Source organism: Echinococcus granulosus (genome assembly GCF_000524195.1).
Source record: "Echinococcus granulosus chromosome Unknown EG_S00012, whole genome shotgun sequence".
Lineage (NCBI taxonomy): Eukaryota > Metazoa > Platyhelminthes > Cestoda > Cyclophyllidea > Taeniidae > Echinococcus > Echinococcus granulosus.
In genome coordinates this window covers 993,892-1,003,823 of record NW_020170392.1, presented here as the reverse complement: position 1 = coordinate 1,003,823, position 9,932 = coordinate 993,892, and the positions used below count along the sequence as shown (strand labels likewise).

Below are 9,932 nucleotides of genomic sequence, written 5' to 3'. Positions count from 1 at the left end.
TTAGGGATGAATGTTACCTCACCCATGCAGTCCATTTACATTAAGATATGCATTTATGGTGCCATAGGTAAAAGCTTATTTGAAATATGGTGTCCATTGTTCCTTCCCATCCAACATTACTTCTCTTTACCTCAGAATATGCCTTTAAGACGATGATCGTCAAAAATTGAATGTATTGGCAAAGTAAAGCGAAAATCTCAGAGACATCGGAAGGACATCTACTGCACAAAGCTTTGTAAGCCTCTCGCTTTTTAATCAAATCATTATGGACAGGTGGGCAGAAGCAATTCTAGTCAATTCAGATCTCATCTAGAGACCGAAATCGGGAGAAATTGTGAATTAGTTCGATGTAAAACTTCCGACCTATCCGTAATGGGTCATTAGGCAGTTCCTATCTGTGTTAGCCGTTCTACCTCGATGGAACTTAATGGACAACGAGTACTTTTACAACTCCTTTAGACTATTCACAAAGACTAAATGAGGTCAACTTATCAACAAATTAGTGCCTCAGTTACCTCTGATGTTTTAGTACATGCAGTCCGTAGAGAAGGTAAAAAGAACCCCTATGAAATGTCGATGTGGTGCAGCTACGTGGGACTAGCGGAACATGGCCAATCTTATAATTTCCTATGCAAATAATTTCACCTGACCATCATAACCAGGTTTCGAGTGGTGTTTTCTGTCCCATTATCTCTGCTTACTCCTATTTCTTGTATTCCATGTAAATAAACAAGAGACGGTATTTATCATTCGGATTACTCCTCAATATTTTATCAAATCACAAAATTTTGTCAATTACATAATATCGGTCGTAAAGAAGAACAGGAAGGCTAGAAGTAAGTCCGATAGAAGCGAAGCCGCAAAGACCGTGACTGGTCAGTGTCTGGGGAGAATAATATGGATGGTGCGATTGGGGAAGCGCATCTCTGGATCGTTGAAGGAGGTGAGGTTGGCCAACATTGGGAGAGTGGACGGAGTGAGAGGCTTGGCTGTATCCCACAGAGCGGGTGACTGCAGTGTTATGCTGAAGGTGCCTACAATGAGTTTCGGGACATAAAAAAATATGAGTTATAACCAGTTGAGAGTCGAAAGAACCGTAACCACTTACATATTATACTCACAACACTGAATAACCATAGAGATAGTCGGTCCATTACAAGCGCTACGAACTGCCATTCCTCCTTGATCTGAGTATGAGAAAAGAGAAGTTGTATTTCTTCACAAATGGTGCAGAAAATTTTAGCTGGGGGGTCTTTTAGAGGTACCTAGAGCTCGACTTGAGGATTCAGAATCAGCTTCAAACAGTAACAGTGTATTGTTCCCATTCTAATGGCATCGTTTTCAATGTTGAATCAAACATAATTGAGTGGAATTAAATTTAAGTGCCTTACTTTTTGCATAATCCCTTTAAAATAATGAAACTGTTTTCAAGCGAAGGGCCTGTCAAAACTGATTAGTGGCATCTGCGTCACTTGTAACCGTGGTTCACAAAGGGCGTTGCCAGCATTTGTAATAACTCCTGCTTTTATAAATGGGGATCTGTTTGTCATAACTTCGTATACAATTTATTTACTATCAAGAAATGTGAGTTGAAAAGGTTCAAATGGACCTTGAATTGATCGCAATGCATCCTAAATCCAAAGTCCGCACCACAAGCTCCATACCCTGCCCACAAAAGTGAGGGCCACATCAGTGATCGAAGAGGTCCACAAAATTACTGCACTTAAGATTTGTCAAAGTGTTAATTCTTCCTCTTCAATCTGAGTTGTTTTGAGACAAAATACAGCAACTTCCCACGTAAAAGCCTTCTTTTGCGAAGCAATCTCCTAACATTGTATCAATCCGACGAATCAGATCTCAAATAAATCAGTTTTCACATTTGCCATATTTTTGCCTTTCTCGTATTTCTGAATAAATTTTGAAGACTTCCCACCATTCTTCGGATCTGTGACAATAGTCGGACTAGTCGAACCTTTTAGTTCTCTTACAGACGGCCAAACGAGGAACCTTTGTCGCCATGCTGAACACACGCATGGGGAGATAGAAAATGTGCTTCTACTACATCTTTGACCCACGAACATGAGCATGAGGGAAGACCGCTTCTCTGGAGTACAGAGTTTGAAACTTTTGCCTTCGAATAATATGTCATACCAAGACTAAGGAGCAGCTGACTTGTCAGGTGTGGTTAGTTCCATGCCACACCCAGTTAAACCACAATGTAACATTTTCCATCACACGTGCAGTGTGGATACTTTTCAAACGTGCCTTGTAAATGTCTCTTCTGATATGTAAGTGATCACAAAATCTCTGAAATTTGTCTAAATAGCTGAAACACTTTTCCGATTGTTGCAGGTTTCATCCCTGGTCAAAAATAGCCCCATTTTCGGGTCAAGGTAGGGTTTTTTGGTAGACATCACTCACGTAGACTTTAAATCAACGTCTTTGGCTGTCGTTGATTCCCTCTTTGTTATTAAGGGCAAGCTGTAAACTTAAGAAAGGAAATTGAAATAGGAGAAGGAGTGACCTTCAAAACAACAAAGAGTACCAGCTGTTGACGTTTCAAACATCCATTTTGAGAATGTAAGAAGACTATTTCTACCTAGTCAGGGTTGAGATTTGCTTCAGAGCTGCAAATCGGCTTCTGTCGCAAGACGACTCGGTACAACTCACGTCGTTCTCGCGCTTATTGACGTGCAGTCGTTGCTCAATGAACCTTGACCCCTCAGCCACCTGATGGAGTTTTCTCTGCAGACGAATTTGTGCCTCATCGCTGCAACACTCCATAAGCTGACGACTGATTTGACAAACCAGAGGATCAGGCGTTCCCTTGCGGTTGGAGTCCCAGTGATCTCGCAGTTTACATTCACTGCACCGCGGATTGCTCTTCTTCTCGATAGCCCGCTTATTGCTCACAATCTCAAGCATCGTCTGCTTCATTGCTCTTTTTGCCTGAAAAACAGTAAAGACGGAAAAAATTAAACCATAGGCAACTATTTAAAGAATCGCCCGTTTTAGCATTGAAATCTCACTTTCATGAATGTGGGTTATTATTAATGCTAATAATCACTAGCTAACTAGATAAAATCCCCAAGATGACATCCATTCTATCGTGTAGTCCATGAATTGTTCTCTGATACCCTACGCATTACCCAAAAAAAACGACTTTGAAGACCACGAACCCCTACGATATAAGGAGTGCTTTTCAAAGTCTTCATCGCGGAAATCGCCGCCAGACGGTGGGTAGCAGCCCCCTTCTTCAATGCAATAGTTAAGTCCTCAGAAGGTAAGTAATGCGATTTTCCAAAAAGTCTGAGTTTTAGGAGTGCCTGATTTAATTAAAAAGGTTCACGCTGCCACGAAGAAACAATTGTTGCCTTGTGAGATTGAATTACCACGCTTCAATGGTCAGGTCCACTTAATGGCGGAATCTAATTTACCTGAGTGCCATTGAACCATTTGGATGATTTGTCTCAAACATTTGCCTCACTTCTTCTAAGTAAGGTAGACATGCAATGTGTAATTAATGTTAACACTAAAATTAAGTCAGTTTTTGGTTCTATGTGAGAATTTTGGCAGTTCTCACCACCGGTCTACCACCTAGCAGCTGTTTAGGCCTACCTCGTTTTTGGGAGATAAGTTTTATCTCGATTACCTTTTAGTGGAAATAAAAGATCAATTTTATAGTCAACCATTCTACGGAATGTAAAAATAGTATTTTCAACTTTAGGTTGTTGCAGATTGTTTTTTTAAGCAACCCAGTCGGTGGATGTCGATTCTTGTTTGCCAACGTTTTTGGAATCACCACATAGTTACATGAGATTCAAAGCGGGTTCCTTCACGCATCATTACAAAACTCAACTCTTCTTTGCCAAGGAAAACGGAAAAAAGCGTAGATTACCTATTTTGAACAATTTAATACGTTAGTTGTTCGATTAACTCGTGATTTTGGTTAAGGGGCTGCCTTGGGTCTCCACCGCTGTACCTTTACCTGAGAGCCTGGGCGGCTCATATACTACGTCTTTTTTCGTCTCTAGGGCAGACCCGGGGCGCTACAGCAGTTGCAGCGAAAAACAAACCCAACATTAAAGGGCTGCTATCCAGACTTCTACTGCTGTGATAAACCTAAGCGAAGCGGAAGAAGTCCACACACTGAGAGTGGGAGAATCTGTGACGGCCCCTAACAGAGATATTGATAATGCCGTCTACCTTCGGCAACTACCCCAATTTCCTGTTATGTAGGAATTGCTATTAACAACTGAAGCAGCACTAGCTATGGCTGTAGACTGTCTGGAAGAGTTTCTGATGGAGCTGTCTATGGTATCTGAATCCACGATACCTCTTCCACCTCCCTACTAGCTGAATGGAATCCAGATAGATATGGATGGGCACCTCTACAGTGAGAATAACGTGGCAAAGAGGAATAGAAGCAAAGCCCTACCCCCATGGAACTATGTTAAATCTCATTTGTTATTAGTTGGATCTGCTTTTGGGTCAGTATTTTCTACAACTGGCTGTAAACACGCGTTAGGACGGGCCCATTCCTCCGTCCCCGAATCCAGTTCTCATATAGGACGAAACTCTAGATCCAGTTGAATTGCTAAGAGGAATCAGTAACGTTGAGGTAAAATATCACCTCCGTTGCACGAAAATTTGATGACTAGCGCGGGAGGTTCATGGGTATTTTTCCTTGCAGCACCGGTCATTTTGTGATGGCTAACGCGAGAAGTGAACCAAAGGGAGAGACACAGACGACACTTAAAAGAGGACAGTCGAGCTTTATTTTTGTAAAAGGGCCACTTAGGTGTTCTGCCATTGGACCGCCATCGAGTGGGCTTGCTTATCTACCATGTTAGTAGCCCCAATCCCTTCTGCCTGTTAAATATGTATACATAATCTGCCTCGGTATAATGACTTTTTTCGTTTTTAGGGAAGTCTCGGGGTGCTACACCAAGGTGGATGTCCTATATTTAAATTTTTAACACCAGCAGAATGAATATCAGGATGTGGCAAAATAAGATAGAAGATTTTGCGGAATTTTACATTGCAGCATTTACGTTGCCATCCATTCCATCCTTTCTGTAGGCTAGTGATATTTGTCCTTACAGATTTATTTAATCGCACCACGTCATTGTCAGTAAACCAAGCTCTACCGTGGCAGTGGCGTCGGTGATCCCATTCCAAACGAAGAAAAGTCTAGAGACAATGACAAAATCTAATAGAAGGATGGCATGTTATACAAATGAGCGGATCTGCGGCAACCCACAACAGGGTGGCTTTTAAGAGTAACTCGATCCCTTTGGAGATACTCCAATCGGAACATTTGGAAACAACCCATTTGGGGAGCTAGGTCAGAAATAACGTTTTACGTAGAGAATGTTGATAATAATCTGTAGGTTCGATGCTCTCTCACTTCACAAGAGGTTGAGAGCAACCTGCGTAAGCGTCTTCGCAGTAGCACAGTTAAAAAGATGTTTAAAAAGGACAGGATGCAAATCCGAGGTGACGCATAAATCCATCTATTTTATCAGATGAATATGAATTTGGAAAACTTTTGAGAAAAGTTATCAGCATAGGGACAATTCTCGATGTTGAACTTTATCCAACATCGAAAGCTTCTTTGCATAACTCTTAGAGGTCTCAGACCTTCATGAGCTGCGTCAAATTCCAAACCCCTGTAAAGCAAATTCTAAAACTTAGCCTATTTTTCTGTCCCGAGATTTGCTTTGGCTCAAAGGACGAATTGTAACGAGAGAGCATTGAGCATTGGTCATACCAAGCATGTTATTAGCATTGCAGTAAAAGTTACTTTTGTGATTTCTTGTAATTTCATGAGAGGTAATGCACACTCTCCAACTTTCATAAGCCCCAGTACTTTGGCTGAATTTCCTCCTGCGACCCCTAAATTATCAAAACATCTGATATTGGTCAAGAAATTATGGCGAAGTCGACTTCTTCGCTGGTAAAGTAAAATCACCCCCAGACCTTCTGTGCTGCTAGACTTTCAGTCCTTTTGAATGCTTAAAATGTTTATTTTCGGATAAACACACCTGTTTTGGTGGTTGTAAGCCCAAAAGAGGCGGCATCACCTCCAAAAAGATGCGCCTCATCCACTTTCCCATTGGGTGTGTCTCTGCGGAGCGGAAGTGGACGTTGAGCACGACCACGGTGAGAAAGATAGAGGAAGTGATAAGGGCGATGGTGAAGAGGAGGTACTTGCCAATCAACGGTACCGCCAAACTCGTTGGTGGTGCCATCTTCGAGATGAGAAGGAAGAAGAGAGTAAGCGCTAGGAGGGTGGTAATGGAGAGGGAGATCTTCTCTCGGCACTCCGGTGGCAGCAGAAAGGTCATCACCGCGAGCACTGCGATAGCCACGCAGGGCAGGAGGAGATTAAAAGTGTGGAAAGCGGTGCGTCGACGCATCCGAAACTGGAATACCACCTCGGGGTAGGGGTGCGGGGAGTGTTGGTAAATGTGGTCGTAACACACTGCGGACACTGAGATCACGTCGTACTCAATGGTACTACCGAAGTCGTGCAGGTCTGCCGCGTAGTCTATGTAGAGGGGTCGCGATAGCTCCGGTGCGTACTTTTGCAGGTGATGGCGAAGATCCACTGCTCGGTAGTAGATAGAGGATTTAGAGGTCGGTATTTATTCAATTCAACTCAAAGATTTCCACTTTATAATCATGTCTACGAAGACCTAGCACAGTAGCGATAATAAATTCGGTGTCAAACATCGAGTTTTTACTGACAGTCGGCACAAATTTCGTATGCAACATTAATCAAGATGGAAGGCAAGTGACAGCACGTCAATAGGGAAACGCGTGGAGTGATGGAACTTCAAACACAGTACTGTACGATGACAGGACGCTCAGTTGTTCTGTGGTAAGACATTTAAGCATCAATTTTTTTGAGGAAGGAAATGGGGTAAAGCACTATGTAGAGAGACTAATCATTATTGACATCTGAGGATATCAACACTTTAATCTACTGACGGATTGAAATTGATGCAGCCTTTCGGTGGTGGCCGTCTATCAAGTATCAGTTTTTATGAGAAAAAACCAGTGTGTTGAAACTTGCCTTTACTGCCATCGTATGTCCACGAGCCGAACCGCATGGAGCAGGTCTGTTCGTCGTAGGGGAAGTACTCCATGTCGATGCGACAGGCACTCAAATAGAGTGCGGGTGGCATCCATCGCACCGTCCCATTGAAGAAGACCTCCGCCCGCGTCAGCGTCGTTATTTCGTACTTACCGTCAACGCTAAAAATCGGGCACAGGGCCATCATATTCGCTACAATGTGCTCACTTATGGCCAAAGTCGGTGTTTTAAATAATGGCATAGTGTCCTAAGACAACACATGTGTAAAACGATTACAATGATGTGTGCGGAAAAGCAGATTAAAAGGCTTGGGAACTATGTTGGTTCCTAGATTTGGTTTGCTGAATGAAGTTTGACCTTAGACGATAAGTAAAACAACAAGCGAGCAAACCTTTAAAGGAGCAGTGAAGCCTTACTTGTTGTAAAGCACAATATCAGGTCTCCAGAGGTCCTCCGCAGGTACGTGGATCGACTCAACACCGCCGAAACAAGCGGGATCCCACAACAAGTGGACATCTTGCCATTCCTGCTCTAACCACACCTGCGTTTGTATCACCTCCTTCTGTTCGTCCTAGATAAAATATTTCTTTTTCAATGTGTATATGCACACCGAAAATTCGACTTAAGTAGTTGGTTAGTTAGAGGAGTAGCAGATCCTAAACCATCATTGAAACTCTTCTTTAAAGTTGCATACGTGCGAAATGATGTTGTCACATTTTTCTTTAAATTCTAAATGAATTGCACTAACCGTCCCCAACTCTCAAGGCAATTACTTAAGTGACCACAGTCTAGCAATTATTTCGTCTTCAACCGATTAACTCACAGGTTCCATTTGCAACCTCTTTAAATCGCTTCCTGTGAAGTCTTTTTTGAAGGTCTAATAAATAATTGAATGGCTGATTCGCGCAAAAAACCGGGGCAATAAAGGAGCTTATAGTTTTCTTTAGAATGCGAAATCATAGCTAACTTTGAACTACACATTCGGGTTGAGTAACCGAGTTTATGCGTACAACCGCTGACACACCAAGCATGATGACAGAGCACCTAATCCCAATATTCCGGATGTTTGGGATTTTTCAAGCAGAAGTGACAAATCACGGTTTTGGGACCTGTTTACCTGCTCAGAGTGTATCATTTATCTAACTCACAATTCCTCCCTCAAAATACCCTTTCCTCTGTCCCAGGTCGATTAAAATGGAGTCAGTTTTTACCACATTAATGAATTGAGAGAGTCGAAGTCCGAGGTGGACGACAGTTGGAGCTTCCGACGGTGTCTCAGGTCGAATCAATTTGTTATACCGTTGTGGAGCCAGTAACTGGTCGTACAACTTCCGTTCTGTTGTGACACCACCTTAAGAAAGATGCAAGCACCAATCTTCCCACCGGCCAAAGTAAAGTCAGCTGATCTGAATCCGTTCATTCATTTACTTAACAGTCCGTGCTGACAATCTGGCAACTTAGAGGGGTTTTCCAACACAATAAACTACCGACAGTCTTAAGAAATGGTCACAATGTTCTAATTTTTTGGCCGAATTAAGTAAAGATTGTGGTTCTATCTCTTCAGTAAGTGCTTTCGCATCCGGAATCCATGTTGGCTAAGTCACAAAGACTATGTTGGAAAAATGTGAGGTTTTGGTCGACACTAAAACTGAGGTACTCTAGCCTAAAATGATCTAGAATTTTTATAACAATGCTGTCTTCAAGCCTTCTGCCGGCGGTGAACCTTCGCCTTTATCTCATTCAAACAAAGTTTAAGTCGCCTAAATGTAAAGTATTTATCTTCAACCAAAAGCGGGAAAATAGTGTTTGACACCCATGCAAATAACCTCTTAAAATGTTTGTCGCGTCTGTAAAATTTGATTTTTAGAGAAAAAAGTGGACATTGTTTGCATTTACTCAGGCTTATTTGTTTCCTTCTCAAAGGAACTAAGCAATTATTCTTACATGAGGGAATTATGCTACAAGTTTCAATGAAACGGCACCAACTCCTGAAAAGTTGCTGGCCTTACCGCCTACGTTCTCCTCACAATCTCCCCCAGCAGATATGACCAAATTACTTTAATACCAAAAGCCCCCTTTCCGTATATAGCATAGCTCTTTGTAAAACCGCAAAGCGGATTATCAAATTTGCTCATCGAAAAACCTCTCATTCTGCTTATAGCATAGTCATGAATGTTTTTAAGGATTCGAAATGAATATTCATACCTGTGGATGGAAAGGAGCACAGTAGGAAAAAAATAAGGTCCACGGCAGGTGACAGCATTTTAAGCGATTGTGATTGCTCTGTGTTGCGCTCTATCTGGGCAGGTGAGTGTACCACGCCGTCTTTCTGATTGGCTGTCTCACACTCATGTTTATTTCCAACCCTTCGAGTACACCGGTGTTAAAAGGGCGAATTAATTTGAGTGCCAGAATTCGTTAAATTATTGCTACAGAAATTCCTTCTGACCCGTACCCGTTTCTCTCCCCCTGAAATCCGTGACTAAAAAAGAAGGAACCGATTGAGATTTGGATATGACTTATTAGCTGACGTTTGATCGAATGATTTTTTGGCAAATTTTGAATAAATTCACGCTTCTACCATACGGAGTTGATAGAGGTAAGGGGAATTTTGTCACTTACCACCCAAATCCATCAGATTTTGCGCAATCCCATCTGATAAACTTCAGGAACTGCACCGAATTTAACCGCAACATTTGGTAAGACCGACGTTGCTGTTGAGAATGAATAGAGGGATACAATTTGCGTCTGTTTAACTACAAACTCAAGCGTTATTGCAACGGAGCTCATTGGGTGCGCTAAATGCTACTTAACCTACTTCAGTAGACTT

General features: G+C 42.1%; 1 protein-coding gene across 1 annotated transcript; it reads right to left on the bottom strand. All coding sequences in view use genetic code 11, as the record gives it.

Annotated features, from left to right (window-relative positions):
* Positions 1-876: 876 nt before the first annotated feature.
* Positions 877-9,737, bottom strand: EGR_02659 (Acetylcholine receptor subunit beta-like protein; the record flags this gene model as incomplete). Its single annotated transcript, XM_024491908.1, has 8 exons — positions 877-1,034; positions 1,109-1,187; positions 2,671-2,949; positions 6,048-6,616; positions 7,064-7,263; positions 7,519-7,673; positions 8,251-8,453; positions 9,725-9,737. The coding sequence occupies 8 exons, from the start codon at positions 9,735-9,737 to the stop codon at positions 877-879; spliced, it is 1,656 nt and encodes a 551-aa protein (XP_024353723.1).
* Between the last annotated feature and the right edge of the window lie 195 nt (positions 9,738-9,932).